This window comes from Vigna radiata, chromosome 5, assembly GCF_000741045.1.
Source record: "Vigna radiata var. radiata cultivar VC1973A chromosome 5, Vradiata_ver6, whole genome shotgun sequence".
Taxonomy (NCBI): domain Eukaryota; kingdom Viridiplantae; phylum Streptophyta; class Magnoliopsida; order Fabales; family Fabaceae; genus Vigna; species Vigna radiata.
The window spans coordinates 1,911,506-1,929,918 of NC_028355.1; the positions used below are offsets into that span (position 1 = coordinate 1,911,506).

The 18,413-nt window shown below is 32.0% G+C and overlaps 2 protein-coding genes and 1 long non-coding RNA gene across 3 annotated transcripts; 2 read left to right on the plus strand and 1 right to left on the minus strand.

Annotated features, from left to right (window-relative positions):
- The first annotated feature begins 10 nt into the window (after nt 1–10).
- LOC106761738 (E3 ubiquitin-protein ligase ATL4-like) lies at nt 11–1,360 on the plus strand. The gene has a single exon (XM_014645310.2). It carries the CDS (start codon nt 148–150, stop codon nt 1,126–1,128), a length of 981 nt encoding a protein of 326 aa, XP_014500796.1. The 5' UTR covers nt 11–147; the 3' UTR covers nt 1,129–1,360.
- A 4,513-nt stretch (nt 1,361–5,873) lies between these two features.
- Nucleotides 5,874–13,356, plus strand: LOC106762837 (AT-rich interactive domain-containing protein 4). The gene is made up of 15 exons (XM_014646920.2): nt 5,874–7,192; nt 7,310–7,501; nt 7,590–7,643; nt 7,999–8,087; nt 8,420–8,696; nt 8,818–8,874; nt 9,508–9,539; nt 9,786–9,921; nt 10,027–10,200; nt 10,431–10,997; nt 11,154–11,291; nt 11,383–11,481; nt 12,211–12,311; nt 12,403–12,493; nt 12,866–13,356. The coding sequence occupies exons 1-15, from the start codon at nt 7,034–7,036 to the stop codon at nt 12,959–12,961; spliced, it is 2,262 nt and encodes a 753-aa protein (XP_014502406.1). The 5' UTR covers nt 5,874–7,033; the 3' UTR covers nt 12,962–13,356.
- A 37-nt stretch (nt 13,357–13,393) lies between these two features.
- LOC111241647 lies at nt 13,394–16,046 on the minus strand. Its single transcript, XR_002667695.1, has 3 exons — nt 15,827–16,046; nt 15,608–15,678; nt 13,394–14,023 (listed from the first exon to the last, which is right to left on the minus strand). It is a non-coding gene; the product is annotated as an uncharacterized LOC111241647 (long non-coding RNA).
- Between the last annotated feature and the right edge of the window lie 2,367 nt (nt 16,047–18,413).

Here is an 18,413-nt window from a genome sequence, read left to right on the forward strand (position 1 = left end):
CATCCTCTCTCTCTCTCTCTCTCTCTCTCTCTCTCTCTCTCTCTCTCTCTCTCTATGCGTTACTCTCCACAACACAAACAAAACCAAACACGTAACAGAAACACATTACATGCCACCATTGTCCCTCCTCACAAACTGTAACACTCAATGGCTTCTTCCAATTCCGTTTCTTCTCTCAACGTCGTCGGATACACAAACACTACTTCTCCACCAACCAACCACCTATCATCCCCATCACACATCACTCTCCTCGCGCTAACGCTTCTCATCCTCGCCGCTACCGTTTCGCTAGCTGTTTATTTCCTTCTCCGTTACCGCAACCGTTTCCTCCGTCGTATCTCTCCCTCATCCACTTCATTATTCTCGTCCGGGAATCCGATATCGTCGGACAACGCTTCGCCTTCCATCGCCGGCTCTCTACCGGCGTTCTCCTTCTCCTCCGTGACGCGACGCTCCGCCGCATCCGGTGGCGGCGAAGACTGCGCCGTGTGCTTATCGAAGTTCGAGCAGCACGACCTTCTCCGCTTGCTACCTCTATGCTGCCACGCGTTCCACGCTGAATGCATCGACACGTGGCTCCAATCGAACCTCACGTGTCCGCTCTGCCGATCCGCCGTCAGCGCGTCGGAGTCTGACCTCGCCAAGGTCTTCCGCTCGTCGTCCGTCGCCGGCGGCGAGAGCTTTCGGCTTGAGATAGGGAACATCAGCAGCAGCGACCGCCGTGGAGCGGCGGCCGGCGAGGAAACGCGCGGGAGGTCCTATTCCGTTGGTGCGTTCGAGTATTTAATCGACGAGGAGGCTGTGGCTGAGGTTGAGGTTGCGTTCGGTTATGCTATCCAGAGAAGCGTTTCTGGCGAGAAACATGACGGCGCTACGGTGGAGGCTGCGGCAGATTCTCTGCCGAGCTTGGCTGGTGAGGTAGGGCGTGGAGGAAGTAGCAATAGTAGTGGCTGGTTGAAGGATTACGTTGATCGTCTTTCGAGTACGATGTCGTTTCGAAATTCTGGAATGTTCTTCACTGGGAGTAGTCGCCGAAGCGACGTCGTTCAGGGTGGAGATTACGATGCGGAAGCCAACCGTTTGGGGGATGAAATTGGTGAAATGTTTCGATGGCTCTCGTCGGTTTGAGATGTAAATTAACGGAATAGTTAGTGCAGATTCAGAATTTTATAAAAGTTTAATTTGATTCACTGTTGCAGGATATATGCATTCATCTTCGTTGCATGAATAGCATTTCCCGGAGCACTTGAAGGTATAAAATCACTGAAATTGCAATTATTTTTTTCCTTTGTTGTTCGTTGTTATACTGCTTTATGTTGCAGAAAACTAATCCTAGTAAATTCTCTGCTTCTAAAATTTTATCGGCTTAAATTTTGACTTTTGTTTTTGTTTTTATTTTTTATTTTTTTATTAAATAAATATAATTTTTAATTTCTAACATAATAAAATAAATTAATATACCAATATTTTAATATAACATTCACACTTCATGTTAAATAACTTTGAAATCGGTTACTTTAAAAATTAGTGAATAAATTATTTTATCTATTAAGGCAAACATGAACATTTACTTTCAAAACTTATATAGGGTTATATTAGCTTCAACGATTTTCTTCGTAAAACCTATTTTATCAGTTATCACAAATAGCTTGCAGATCAATTTTGAATTGGGAAAAAACTTACAGTAACAGTATCATATATTATCTTCAATGTTTTCCTTCGGATAACCTTTTATAAATGATCACAATTAGGCTGCAGTTAATTTTTGAATAGAAAAAACTTAATATTCTTACTATCACATTTATAATTTAGACTTCATGTATTTAATAAAATATAAATTATACAAATAAATTTTAAATTTTTTTGAAAAACAAACCAATTGTAACGATAATAGATTATAAAAAATTTGTCCCTTTTTTTTTAATTATAGGGAATCTAATTATCATAACAGTGATTTTTTTTTTACTCTTTACTGTGTGTACTATGCTACCAAACGACAACTATTTTTTTCTCATTTAAGAAAGTTGCATTTTCATCTCATGAAATCAATATACGTTAAAGTTTAGTTTATTTTAGTGTAAAGGAATAGGTGAGCAACTATGAACAAACCACTCGAAAACATTTTTCTTTTCATTTCAATTTCTAAGGTCAAAGTGACCAATAAGTAATAACTAATTTTGAAAACCATGTTATGATCGTCATTAGCGTTTAATAATTTATTTTAAACACCAAAATACATATTTCTTAAAATAAGGAAATGTATTTATATTTCGTTATATTTCAAAATTATTAATACCTGCACCACAAATTATATTGATAACATTTTTTTTTTCTATCAAAATAATTAAACCTCCTCATGTCAGGATTTGCTTCTATGTTTTAATATATGGTATAAGTGTCCGATATCAATTTATATGTGATGATTAAATTTAATTTATCTTTAAGTTTTAATTTATTTATTGATAAGAGATAGTAAACAATTTTATGGGCATCGAGTGGATGAGCTGAAAAATAGAACAATAAAAACAATGAGAGTGAAAGTGTGAGTTTAGAAATAATCGAGGGGGTGCCACTAGAAATCTTTAATTATTCTTTCAAAAAAATAAAATAAAAAGAACACTCTGTCTCTCTTTTTCCATTTCTTCATTCTTCTCTCTTCAAATTTCATAAATCTAACTTTCATTCCTTCTGCATTTTTGAAAAATTCTTCCAAAAATTGAGTAAAAGAAACTTAGATGGGGTTTAGCTGGGAAAGAAGGAGATTTTAAATTTGTATAATAGAATTATGATACACTTTTATGTTTATTTGATATAGAGCATAAGGGTAAAATAGTCATAATAGTGTAAATTTTGATATTTTTTCAAAAAAGAAGAAAGTAAAAAGTAAGTAGGAACAATGTTTAATGAATGTAAAAAATTTAGATGTATCAAACAATCATTTCTCTTTTTATATTCATTTGACACATAGTACAAAGATAAAATGATAATAAAAATATAAACTTTTATATTTTTTCAGAAAAAAAAATAATATCAAATGAATATAAAAAATTTAGATGTATAATATTTTTTCTTTAAATTTTGAACTTGATCCGTGATAATTAATGGTTAGATTTTTATTTTTTAGTGATCAAATTTCTTTCAGGTATTTTTGGTTTCATTATCTATTTAGCCTTTCATATTTTAGAGTCTAAAGAATATGGCAGTATTAAAGTTAGATTATTTTTTGCTTTAAAATAAGTTTAATATATAATTGTTTTGTTTTAGTAAGTCATCCCTACCAGTGTAATGAATAAATGGTGTTTACTAGAGATTATGTTGTGTTTTGGCATGTTTTATAATTGATTCATGTTGGGTTTGTCTGTCCTAAAAACAAACACGATTTAATTTAGTTAATTTGTATTGTATAACATTTAATATGCAAACTTTAGGCCAATTGGCATAAGGAATTACTTTTTTGTTTTTTGTTTTTTTCAATTATAGCATATAAATACAAGATTTTAATAATCTTATTTTTTGTTTGATTTTATTAGTAGAAATAAAAAAATTTATAAATTTATTTCTTAAAATAAGTAATATTTATAATTTTATAATTTTTATTTTTGAGTCCAAACTTTTTAAAAATTTCATAGTATAAATATATAACTAAAATAATAACGGAAACTACATTTCCAGTAATTAAAAGTAACAAATAAGATTGAAAACTATTGAAAGACTTTCAGATACGAAATTCAAAATCTTAAATATAAGATTATGGATGCTTTTAATTTTTCTTAAGAAATTCATGCTTTAACAATTATTTTATAATAGTAATAAATAACAATTAGTAATAATAATAATAATTGTTGGGAAGATAACAAAAATATAGTAAATAACAAGTCAAACAAAAATCCATGTTAAATTCATATATTATCAAAGAATAATGACATACACTAAATAAAAATGAAAAAATAGACATAAAAACTATTTAAAATATAAAAACCTTAATATAGAGAAAAAAAAATCTGCAAAATCCAATCTATTAAAATATTTCACTGATAATAATTAATAAGTGAAGCTTACAAAGATTAGCAAAAAAGAAAATATTATTTTCATTAATAAAACTCCAATGGTACTTCACCAATCAAGAGAAAAAACTTGAATATATGATATGTAAAATACAACCCAGCTTATTTATACATGCTTGTGTAACATAAACTGGCTGTTCTCTTCTTTTTTTTTTTCCTCTTTTGAGGACTTCTTTTATTTTCTCACTAAAGACACTCATAACTTTTGTTTTTTGAGTCGCACATTCTATTTTTTCCCCTAAAAACCTAATGCAAAATGTATATTTTTAAATTGCATAATGGAAACCGTAAAAGAAATACATTATTTTTTTCTTAATTAAATTAATGTGGCTCAATAAATAAACTACTTGACAAATATGTTCTATCAATTAATCGATGTCATAATAAACCAAATTGATATTTTTCTTTTAGATAGTAAATTTTTCTGCATATAAGACCTTTATTATCATATATGAATATTTTCTTCTATCTCTATTACATCCTTATCCAATGTGCTAATGTCAAGGGACTGACATCTAGAAAAAAATTGCTGAAAATCTAAATAATTATAAGTCTTATAACAAGCAAAAGTGAAAAACTTAATCACTGTATCAAAATATAACATATAAAATTATTGTTTTAAAATTTTGAGTTAAAGATAATTTTAATTTTTTCATTGTATATTAAACTCATAGTTTATGTTTTATTGAAGTTGATGCTTCTTAATAATCCTTAAAAAAACTAATAATAATAATTACATTCAAATGAATCAATAGCATTTTAACAAGAAATTTTTAAAAGGTTATAATTTGAGAATATATCATTACACAAGGATAAACTTCAAAATTTAACTTCTCAAGCCAATTGACTATATCCATAAGAATAAGTTATCAAGAGTGTTTGGATTAGAGAGAAAAAGTTAAGAAACAAATAAATGCGATGATTTTTTGAAAAACGATACATTAAATTGCAAAAAAGGAAAAAAGAAGAAGAAGAAGCACACATTCATCTTTCCGCTTTTATATGCGAAGAAAAGCAGGAAAGTTGCTTTCTTAATTTTTATAATAATTTATATTTAAAAACTCTCATAATTAATTAAACAAATAAATAAAACTAATTAAAATTGAATAAAATATAATAAAATATTTATTCTTTATTCTAATATAATAAATACTTAAATTATATTAATAATTTTTTTGATGCTTTTAATATATTTTTATTTTAAGATTTGGATAAAACATTTATTTCAGATTTATAATATAATAAATAATACTACAATAATAAATATAATGTAATATTTAATAATTAATTAAAATATATATTTAATTAATTGATTTTATAAAAACTTTTTTATATATCAATTGTATCAAATCATTCATAAAATTTAATATATAAATTTATTTATTTCTCATAATCTTTCTCTCAGTCAAAATAATTTTACTTTCTCTTTAAATCTATTCATTTTTACTCCTTTAAATCCAAATATTATTATTCAAACACACATTTAAGTGGAGTAAATCTTGTGTAAGAAGAGAAACTTTGGGTGAGCTTCTGCCCTGTCTTTTCTTAAATCCTTTTTATCTGTTTTGTTAATAACAAACATGGAAGTTTACTGAAATTTGTAGGATGCTGAGGAATAAACAAAAGAAATCTTAGCAATTTTTAAGCTTTCTGAAAAGTAATTGATTTAAAAAAGCTAAAGAAGCAACAAATAGAAGTTTAAGAAGAAGAATTTTCCACATACGTCGTACCCAGTTTACAAGTTAGTTGAACCAACTATTTTAACAGCAACAAATTGTTCAACAATTTTCAATTTGTATAGTATTGAGTAAAAAGGTTTTAGATTAGTTATGCTTAGAACAACTAAACGACCTTTCGTTTTTGTCTATTTTGTCCTCCGAGATTATTTCCTTGTACTTTTTGGTATGTCGTGTCCGCGTCAAAGTACCAACCAACAGTACGAGAATAAAGATTAAGCTGAGAGAGAATCAGGAGAGAGAGTGAGTGAGGGAGAAAGAAGCAGGAAGAGAAAGAGAAAAGGAATTAAGAAAGCAGCAGAGGTTGGATGTTGTTGTTTTGAAGAGCGTGTGCGCGTGTGTAAGCACGTAACATAATTCAGTTCTTTGAACCAGAAGATAAAACAAACCAAGTTGTGCATCCTGTTGGTTTGAGTAATTATAATATCCTATGCCATTGGCATCGTCATCTCTATCGTCCTACGTTTTCAAAAGTTATCGAATCATGTGTGAAAGACATTTCCTGTTCCTTTTATTTTATAATGATAATAACAAACTTTATCATTTTGGCGACCCCTTATTCTATTTTCCTTGGATTTATTGTATTTGAATCGTCAAAAGGTTAATCTAATTAGGATCGTACATAAAGGGGGCGAATTTAATGTTTGTATAGTTATTGGAATGGTAATATTTGTTCAGTTAATGGTTTACTTTGACTGACCCAATTGGTGTTGTGGTGTGGAGAGTTTGGGACTGTGCCGAGACACAAAAAGGTCTTTGATTTTGATTTAATATTTTTTCCCAATTAAATACTTTTAGTAATATTTGAATTTATAAATGGGCTTTCGGTTTGGTGGATGATAGAGCGATTGGGGAGGTTTATTTGTAGGGTTCCCAATTTACTTTCTTTCTTGACTTTATTGACATTGATTCGATTTTTGGTGTGGATTTTTGTCCTGAATTCTTCGCCAAGTTCGGAATTTGACCAATTGGGTTGCTGATTCTCGCCTCTTTATGATCCGGGTCGTTCCCTTTTCTTCAATCTCAGAGTTGTGTTGCTGTTCCCAATTCCTACGGGACAAAGTTAAAACCTTCATTCCTATCTTCTTTCTGGGTTGGATTTTACTATCTTGTAGAACCGTTAGGAGGCATTGGGGGTGGCGAGAGTAGAAGATGTTGTAGTAGTGTTTTGTTAGTTGTGACAAGTGCTGGTGTCTTTTTTCTATACATGTATTTAGAGGAGTTTGGTTACACATGATGTTCCATTCTCAGGGTGTGTCAAGACATTGTAGTCTCCTTGCTGTTCTTAGTGGTAAATCTCGTGACATTAAACAGAAGCAGAAGCAGAGTGCTGCTTCTGAGGATCATCCTCCTTATCCCTTTCCAGAGCTTGCTTCTTCTGGCAGTCTTGAGGTGACCACTTAGTTTCTATTTATGCAAATTTTTGTTTTATTTTGTTTTCTGTTTTCTGTTGGTTGGAAGAGAACAAAATATTCTGAAGTGGAATTTTAATCTTGTGTGTGAATTTAGGTCAAGTTGTTGATAAAACCTAATACCGATGAACTCGGTCGGGCTCTTGAACAACTGCAGCCGGATTTTGTTTACCTGCAAGGTCAGCTGCTGGAAGATAGGGGAGAAATTGGGACCCTTGTATGGGAGGATTTTGACCTGTCTTCCCCAGAAGCATTGTGTGGATTATTTGGTTCCAAATTACCTAATACCGTGAGTGTTCTGTGGATGATTTTGTTCTGTGATTGTTTGACACAGATAGTGTATTGTTCGATGTTCAATATTCCAAGATATTTTGCAGGTTTATTTGGAAACTCCTAAGGGAGAGAAATTGGCGGAGGCACTCCGTAATAAGGTATTATTTATTTTAAATCAGGTTAGATATGAAAACTGAAGTTTTCCGGTTTAAAGTAATCAATGAAGTGGTGATTAAAGATACTTTCATAATTCACTAGTTATCCCTACAAAACTGAAAATGGCTGATTGGGTATATTATGGAACCAGTGCTCCCATATTTGCTTATTGATCATATAATTTTTAATTATTTGAAGTTCTTTTATTGTTAATGTATCCAATACCTTGTATTGATGATTGCGAAACTAGTAATTTTGGGTTAGACTAGCTGGCTTTATTGTTATTGAGGACGTGTTACAGATGTGACAATCCAAAATATTGATTTTTATGTTGAATAAAGCTTTTTTGTTTGGCAGGGAGTTCCGTACACTATCTATTGGAAAAATGAATTTTCAAAGTATGCAGCTTCACATTTTCGTCATTCTTTTTTCTCTGTAGCACAGAGGTATGGCCATCTTTCATCTTGGGTGTCATGCTTAACATATATCACAATTCCTGGTTGTGTTTTTGTCTTTTCTTGGATAGAAATGAGTTTAATGACTGTAATCACTCTTTTCATTGACTAATTTTGGCTTCTCCCAATTAGACACGGTAACAAGAAAATGTTTTGAATTTTTGTGTATTGAGAATGTAGTGAGTTCCAACAATTGGATGCAGTTTTTTTATTTTACTTTTATTATTTACTTTGGTATTGGTTAGAAGTTACTTGACTAATCACTATAACATGCGTGTATCCCTTGACATTGTGTTTCTGATGGTTGATATTATGTTTTGTAGTACATCCAGCCATACATGGGATGCTTTCCAGCTTGCTCTGGCATCGTTTAGACTATACTGTATACAAAACAATGTCTTACCTTCTAACAGCCATAANGGTGCNGGTAAGTTTGGNCCACAAATTTTTGGNGTTCCTCNCAACATTGATACCAGTCAAAGTGTAGCAGACATGAAGGAAGAGGAAGAGGAAAGTTCACCTGAGACTATATCTGCTGTAAAGATATATGATGATGATGTGAACATGAGATTTCTTGTTTGCGGAGTTCCCTGCACATTGGTAGGCCTGTATAGCTTATTTAGTTCATATTCATTAAGTTTGTTATTGCAAGTAGTTCTATTTACGTGATTTGGCTGCTATGAACTGATTCCATTTCTTTTACTCCCTCCTCTCCAAAAAGGATGCTTGCTTGTTGGGATCACTAGAGGATGGACTCAATGCTCTTCTATTTACAGAAGTAAGTTTGTTGCATGTGTTTACTTGGATTTCTTGGTTTAGCTACTATTGCTTTGTGGGTGCTAGATCATATTTTTTCTTACTATTCGATATGACATGGCATGTTGGCCCTTCAATCAATTTAAGTAATTAATATAGGCTAAGTTGTGGTGAAATTCCGCTTGTTGCCCTTTAGGAGTGTTGCATTGAATGTGGTTTTGAATATAGTTTTATATGACATGTAAAGCATACTGCATATCAAAGAAAGTGGATAAATCGTATGGCATTTTTCACCTTGTTTAGACAATGTCATCTACACAATACTTAAGGGATATGCATAGATAACTTAAGATCAAAGCAACCACCATTTAGTTCTTACATGGGTCAGGTTCACCATTAACAAACCTGAAGTAGTCCTCATTAAAAACCAAGATTACCAAGTCTGAGTGCTAATGACAACGGAAAAAGACTAAAACGAATGAATTTATACAAAGTAAGAAACTTATATGAGGACTATGTGATGTCAAGGACTAAAATGACAGATTTACCATCTCAGGGACTAGAATGGGAGAGATTTACTATTTTTTAGTTACTATTAGTGTTTCATTGAATTGTTTTATTACTCATGTATATTTTTTTTTTTCTTGTTTCTCAGATACGTGGATGCAAACTTCACAACAGGACTAGGTACTTTGAAGGTTCTGACTTCTAAGAGTTGATACATGTTTTTCTGCGTCATCTTCTAGCGTTTGGTGGAAAATATGATTTTTTTGGATGTCTGGGTTTTTCTTTTGAGTGTCAAACACATCGGCACTCAATTAATTTTAGGAGTAATAATCTTAAGTTTAGAACTGATGTTTTGTTTTTAATTTTTGTCTTTTATTAGCATCTTATCCAGTTTATTAATTTCTTTCACTGTTGTATATTTTATAGTGCTCCACCACCACCTCTGCAGGCAGGAACATTCTCACGCGGTGTAGTGACTATGCGTTGTGATATATCCACATGTAGTACTGCTCATATATCACTTTTGGTGTCTGGTAGTGCAGACACTTGTTTTAATGATCAGGCATGGGTGAATTTGCTGTGACTGTTTGACTTTTTTTCATATATGCTCTTCAAAACTTTTTTACTTACCCATCGCATTTTTCTCTCAATTTTTTTGTATGCTCAGCTTTTGGAGAATCATATTAAGAAAGAGCTCATTGAGAAGAGTCAACTTGTTCAGGCATTTCCTAATCATGAACAAAGTAAATCACCTTCCTTGGAGCCTCGAAGATCAGCCTCAGTAGCCTGTGGATCTAGTGTGTTTGAAGTTTGTGTGCGAGTTCCTGCATGGGCTTCACAGGTTAAACTTTGTTTCTTAAGATTCCTTCTGTCAGTTAAAGCTTTCTAAAGTATAATTTTATGGCCCTTAAAAAATTATATATAAACAATCAAGTGGTTTAGATGGAGGTTTTTGTTTCAGTTTGTTAAGATGATGACTTGGCTACTCTGAAATTTGGACTTAGTTTCTTTTTTCTTTTAGAATAATGAAACCTTATGTTTTTGATTGATGGTTTTTATATTCGTGCACAGGTTCTGAGACAGCTTGCATCCAATGTGTCATACCGCAGCCTTGTTATGTTGGGAATTGCTAGCATTCAGGGATTGCCAGTTGCATCTTTCAATAAAGATGATGCTGAGCGCCTCCTTTTTTTTTGTGCTAAGCAGGAGAAAGATAACTGTTGTAACGAGCAAGTTTTCTCTGCGATTCCAAGTTGGCTGAAGCCTCCACCGCCCAGTCGAAAAAGATCTGAACCATGCTCTAGTTCAAAGTCTATCAATCCTAGTGGCCGGGGAATTGAAGATATTGGTAGTCATAGACAGAAATTAAATCTTGCTGCTATGAGGCCAATTCCTCAATCTCATAGACACAAGATTCTCCCTTTTTCTGGATTGTCTGGGGGTGCCAGATATGATGGAGATCATGGAAAGTCAAACCAGCCGCTTGCTCCTATTAAGCATAATGTTTCAGGCCCTTCTTCGGTTACAAACAGGAAATCTGTGTCGAACTCATTTCAAGCTAACCAGATTATTTCTTTGAACCCACTACCTATGAAAAAGCACGGTTGTGACAGAGCTCCAATACGAGTTTGCTCAGAGGTGGTTTACACATTTTTTCTTGTTGACCTTTGCTACTTTCATTGGTTTCGTGGCTTTTACATCAAATGTTGTATTATCAAATTATCAATGCATTTTATGTCAAATCTAAATCCCAAGTTTCTCTGTCTTGTTTCTCTTTGATGCATTTTCTGATAGGAGGACTTCCTGAGGGATGTAATGCAGTTTTTGATCCTTCGGGGGCATAATCGTTTAATTCCGCCAGGTGGACTTGCCGAGTTCCCTGATGCCATTTTGAATGCAAAACGCCTTGACCTGTTCAACTTGTACAGGGAGGTAGGAGATTTGAATATGTAAAGCTAAAAGTATAGTACAGGATTATAGTGGAGAAAGTAAAAAGTGTAACTGAGACACTTGGGCATTTCAGGTGGTTTCAAGAGGAGGGTTTCATGTTGGAAATGGTATCAACTGGAAAGGGCAAGTTTTCTCAAAGATGCGGAATCACACTTTGACAAATAGAATGACTGTAAGGATCCTGATTTATTTTTGTCTTTCCTTTAACTTGACATTTCCTTGCATTGCATGCATATATATTGGCTAAGAACAGTTTCATAAATTTGACCTACAATTTTAATAAAGTACAGATCATTCCCCTCTTACTAGGTGATTGTATATTTTTGAATTTTCTATAGGAATGAACCTTTAGCAATCCTTTCCTTATCAGGCATCTTGCAGTTATTTTTGAGATGAATGTTCCTGATATGTCATATTTTGTTAATATAAAGCATTCAGTTGTTATCTTTAGATGAAATGTATTATAAATTCCGTAGGTGTGAACTTCAGCAAATGTTCTCCCATAACTTCTGGGCAGCAATTGTTGTATTCATGCACTAGTGAGTGTCATTGATAAGAAACTTAGGAGAACCATGCCACAAAACTAGCTATTGTAGACTGCAGAACCTTATAGACCCCACAACAGAATCCCATACTTCCAAAAGCCGTAGTATGTGAAATTTGAATTGCATTTGTTTCAGTTTTACAATGTGTATAAGAAAATAAGAAAATTGCTTTGTGGACAATTTGATGTCAAGTTTATAGAACTATATGAATAAAAGGGATATATAACAGTTTCCTTGTTCTACAAACACTTACTTTATGCATTACACTGATTTATTTGGTTTAAAACATAGGAATGATATTTTAGATCAACATTCCATGCATTCTTGGAGACATTAATTATTTCCTTTGCTATCAGGGGGTTGGCAATACACTCAAAAGACATTACGAAACTTATCTCTTAGAATATGAATTAGCTCATGACGATGTAGACGGAGAGTGCTGCTTGATGTGTCACAGGTTTGCCTCTCTTTGTACCTATCTTGGATGTGGAGGTGACCAAGTTCTGTCTTATTGACCATTATTTTTACCTTTCATGTTGGAGCAACAGTAGTGCAGCAGGTGATTGGGTGAACTGTGGCGTATGTGGTGAGTGGGCTCATTTTGGCTGTGATCGGCGGCAGGGTCTAGGAGCATTTAAGGTATTACTATGGCTGTATTGTTTAAAGCTTGGAGACCTGCTCTTTATAAACTACGCTACTGAATCTTTGGTTGAAATTTTACCATGCACACCGACCATACAAGTTCATGTTGCAACAAATGTTTGCACGACTGCTTTTGACTTTGAGTTCGTTTGATTTGGAAGAAACTAAGTCTTATGATTGAAGTTTCAAATAAATTTTAATCCATAAAAAAATATGTTAATGTAAAAAAAAAAAAAAATCCATTTAGCATATGTTATCCAGTCTCATTCATTGTCTGCATATTTTGTGTACAGTCTCAGATTATAATTGAATGAATATGATGTGCAAAGTTTATGATTATTTCTGATCACTATATATTGAATGTGACAGGACTATGCAAAAACCGATGGACTGGAATACGTTTGTCCTCGCTGCAGTGCATTAAAGTTCAGTAAAAAATCTCAAAAAACTGCAAATGGTTATTGACAGGTCAAATGATGCTGTCTCTTACCAGAACAAAGTGTACATGGCAAGTGTTTAGATAGATTTCTAAGAGCAAATGATGCTCAGACTTGTGTCTCTCAATTGGTAAGGGTAGGTTTTAAGGACTGAAATTGTTTCAGTTATGTTAAAGCTTTAGAGTTTTTTTTTTTTTTTTTCCCTCAAAGGTACCTATGCTTAGAAAGAATGAGTCTTCTTCAAACATATTGGGTACAGTTAGAAATTCATTGCAATGATTATTATTATTATTTTTTAAATTTGCACATTTCTTTACTATGATGAGACAATATGCTGATTGAACAAAATTTTTCCATAAAAGATAAATCCCTTTCTCCATATGAACTCATTATTTGTTTATATGTTTCATGTGACATCCCAAATATATAGCAGTATATATTTATAAAGACGACATCAATCATAATAATAGAAAGCAGTTAAGATAGTAGTTTAAGGTGTTTAGGGAATTGCAGTCATCCATAGAATAGTGTGGAATTGAAAACTAAAGTACTAGAGTTTCTCCTGGAAATTACAGAGAATTTAAAACTTTAAATGCACTAAAGTTCTTCAAAATAAGATGAGTTCAGGAAATAAAAGCTAGCAAATCTAAGCTGCAGCACTGCCGTCCTCATCAAGAGCTATTGCCAAAGTATCCTCCTCGCCATTTGCTTCCATCCAAGTGGATGATTATCGCAAAAGGAAACACATACAACATAACACAAACACAACCAAGCAAGGGTGAGCTAATTATATAAAAAGCATACATCATGTCAAACATAGAATATAGAAGAGTTAATTTAAGTCAAACAAGATAAAACATCCATCCTAACATGTTGAATACTAGACTCGACTCGTCCGGACTTTAGAAATGAGAGTTGAGTTATGGCGGGTCATGCACCCATGGTGACTTGTGAAACTTGGGTTCTCCATCCTGCCACACTCATGAGGTTAGCCTGTTCCGCGTCTTGGAGCATACTGGAAGCCTCCAAGACTAAGATCTCCCGCTACTCCTCACCATATGGTCCAATCCTCTCTACGTGAGAAGAAAGGCTATTGGAGTGTCAGGAAGACTCCCAAGACTAAGTTCCTACTTTCATTCTAAAACACTAAGAATCTCACCAAGAGATTTTGCACTTTGAATCACACTTACTAACTTGAACCATAATGTACTTTGAAACATACCATGAACAACCTCGAACTCCTACTTCATCCATTTTATNATCATACACTTTNAGGTCACGAAGATCATCCAGGATATAATACAATGCATTCTCAAACATGTTTCACAAATCAAGCAAATCAACCATTGATTTAGAGATGTTAATTTATAACTCAACAACATGACTCAACATATGTTCCTCTCGCATAAAAGTTTCTAGTTTATTATCATCTCAACTATAAAACTCAATAAAGTTGCAAAACATCAATATTTTAGTACAGAAACAACAGTGAAAACAACCTAATACATCAAAGATGTTAATGCAGTAACAACAATCAAAACAGCTCAATACAACACGAATTTTAGTCAAAACAACAATTAATTTTCTGCAGCATTTTAATCAAAATAGCAAAAACAGAATGTGCAGAATTCCGAAACAGCAACTGGTATAGATTTTATAACAGCAACAACAAAGTGAGCACTTAACATATAAGCTGGAATCTAACATAACACAACCAACATATAATGATACCTTATTTTTTTTTCTATCCATAACATTATAAAAATACAATAATATATATATATATATATATATATATATATATATATATGTATATATATAATATTATCTTATCTTATATAAATCAATATAATTTCCCTTTTTAAAACATTATATTTAATAGATATACCATATCTACAGCAAACAAAATGATTCTGCACTTAAATCTAAAACTAAAGGTTCTATATTGTTAATCTAAAAAAATAGCTTATTATTTAAAAAAAAAACTGAAACGACAATTAAATAATGCCGAAATCACTTTAATCAAAACTAAAATATTCTATATTCTTAATATTGAAAAGATAGAATATTAATCAAAGAAAATTGAAACTGAAAGAAGCTTCGTATAAAAGAAATAAAGGTCATATATTTTCTTTGAAAGGTATAAAAATTTACATTATTATAAGATCAAACTCGTGATTTGAGGGTCCCGCAATTTATTGTTTGAGAACAAGAAAAATTGTTTGGAGGCATTACAGTAGATGCAATGGCAATAAAAAAAAAAGAAAGCTTTGCATCTCATTCTTTAAAAAGTTCATAAGAAAAAAAAACTTTTATAACCTAATAACAATTAAAGAAGGGTATTTTAATTTAGAAGAAAAACTGCACAACCACTAATAGAATAAAAACACCATACGTCGCATGTTGAAAAGAACATGGAATGAGACACTAAATTCAAAAACTTCGGTACAAATAAACAAATAGATTAAGTACATCTTATTTATGCATGAATACCATGGATCAAACAACCTGAACATCATAAGTATACAAACCAACAATCACAATCTCGTTCAAATTCTCTAAACGATGCACTCAAAATCATACAAAGCAATCAGCCACATATTCATCAACATAAAACAGAAACTAATTCACTAAAACTCAATCAAACAAAATAAATCAAATTAACTCCCCTTACCTGGAAAGCTTAACAGTAACTTGTTAAGAATGCCCTAGGATCGTATCCACACCGCGTTGATCCTACAGAACCTACAAATCACCAAATTGGTGATAGAACATAGCTCTCAGAGCTCAAATAGACAGAGAACGGAAGGAAAAACGTACAAGGCACATGAACCCAACAAAGTTGCATGTCCTAGGTTTTAGAATAGTGGAAGAGAAGGGGAAAATTACTTACCGGAACGAATCGATGAAATCGATCGGTTCAAAGTATAGTCCTTGACACCGCGAACGTGTAGGCACCTTCAGATTAAAATTTAAACGGTTCAGTGTTGAGATCTTTTAGAGAGAAGTCAAAGCTATGCTTAGGAAGAAAGGTTCTGTTTAGAGAGAGAAGGAGAAAAAGCAAAAATGAAGAATCTGATTTTTGAAAAAGAAAGACCCCGTCTAAGGCTGAGGCACTCTAAACTTATGGGTCTGGCTGTCCCAATTCATAAGGCCCAATGGCCCTAAGCTTATTTTCAGGTCCTTACATTTTATCAATAATTTCTTGATTTTGTCATAACTAAGTCAGTGAACTATTTTATATTTTTCATTCTAAAAAATGATAACTAAGTCAGTGAACTATTTTATATTTTTCATTCTAAAAAATGATAGTTTAAGCTTATTCAAGAAGAATGGTCTTTTTCAAGTATTGACTAAGATAAATAATAATGCTTACAAACTAAATTTACGTAATAATAAGTATGGTGTAAGTAATACGTTTAATATGTGAGTGATTTTTTTTTCTTTTTTTTATGTAATTGATGATTTATCATATTTGAAGACAAAATCTTTTAAAGAAGGAGGAATGCTTTGGACATCATTCATTGATAAAGCTAAAATGCTTAACAATCATGAAGTCCATACTCAATATCAAAGAAAACTCCAAAACTCAATATAAGGCTTAGTAGGACCCATGGCAAAAGCAAGAACAAAATTGGTTCATAAAACTTTTGTAAAAGATGATGGTTAATCTAATGAGGGTGTTTCATCCTGCACGTCGAAGTTCTTCGTCTTATACCTCCAAAGTTTTGTAAAATGCCCATGTTAACCTGTAATTAAATGCTTTTAATATTTAAAAACTGAAAAATTAAGGATGGTCAAAGATTTCTTTTTATTTACAGCAACATAGTTAATGGTGTGCATTGATATTTTCGAATCTGATCTCCATTCTCTCTTCTTCTTCTCTTTTTCTTTTTCTCTTTGTATTCTAACAGCTAAAAGAAGAGTTGTGCATGTTTGATATACAAATTTCTATGCATTGCATGTCCACCTCTGATAAACAAATTTTCTCTTATGCATTCAGTATCCACATCCGATACAGAATATATCCGATATCCAGATATGAAACTCTCTTCTCGATTTTCAATGTATACATCTTCATATCTATATTTTTTTTTTCAAAAATTTTATTAAATAAATTTAATAAAATCATACAAATTACTTTTTAACATTATAAATTATATTAAACCTTTATAAATTATATTAAACATTTATAAATTAATAAATATTCGTACAAAATTACAAAAAATAGTTATAAACTAATACAATAATTAAAGAAAAAATGTGCAGGGTAAAACACCCACACACACCACTGACAATGTTGCTTCTGTAAATAAAAAAGGATCTTTGACCATCCTTAATTTTTTAGTTTTTTAAATATTAAAAGCTTTTAATTACAAGTTAATATAGACATTTTATAAAACTTAGAAGTACAGTATCAAGGACTTGGAGATGCATATGAAACACCCATCTAATGATAATGCACTTGGATGATCCAGGCCCAAAGGTACTACTCAGATATATTATTTGTTTAGAATAAAGTGAGAAAAATTCTCTTTGTTAAGATTTTTTCTTTAATCATTTTCATCTTATTAAAAATTTGTATATTTTTGTGACAATCCTAAAATTTATCAAACTTTATGATACCTATATTTTTGTCTTTTCTTATTTATTACCAGTTCTACATGTAAAAATTTATGTTTCTCAAGTGTCAATGATATAATTATTTAAATCTCATATCCATTTATATTTCTTCATATATAATATTATGATACTATCAGTGATATTTTTAACATGAAAGAAGAAAAAAAATACAATCCTTGAACTGTCTGATAGTGCCAATTGAACCTTACACTTAACTCTCTCAAAGAACCAAAGCATAAAAACAACAAATGTACACACAGAGTTCTTCCACCCTAGATAGTGCCTCTTCGAATAATTCTCAAAATGTGGTCCCAATTGTTTTCAGAAAACCGACAGGACAAGTACAAATGATTCTACTTTCCTACCATCTTTAGACGAGTAACAGATAAAAACCCACTCATCTCCATATACAATACAAATTCACTTGAAGTCAATGATTCAAGATGAGAAATAAAATTCACAGTCCCCGAGAAAAGTACTTTTTCACTCATATATCAATGTGCCTATAGTTTTAGAATTTATGCTGAATATTTTCTTGTTATAGTTTATCATGTATTTGATGTTTTATTTAACATGTATATGATAGATACTTTCTCCCCTATACTGTAAAAATGAGTAGAAATAATAAATTCCAACTTCAGTAGTTAACATTCAGTTAAATAAATTCAATTAGAATAATACTGTTCAAACTAAGTCATTTTTTTTTAATCGAACTAAAATTTGGCTTCAAACAAAAGCTAGACTGCTAATTTAGTCATAATGTTATATTATTTAGCAATGCAACTAGTAGGTTACACCAAATTAATGGAGGGATTTGTTTGTTCTAAATCCAAAATTATTTCCTTCCCCTTTTCACA

Bases quoted from the DNA above. Each gene is read 5' to 3' on its own strand.
- LOC106761738 (XM_014645310.2), top strand. From the start codon at position 148: ATGGCTTCTTCCAATTCCGTTTCTTCTCTCAACGTCGTCGGATACACA.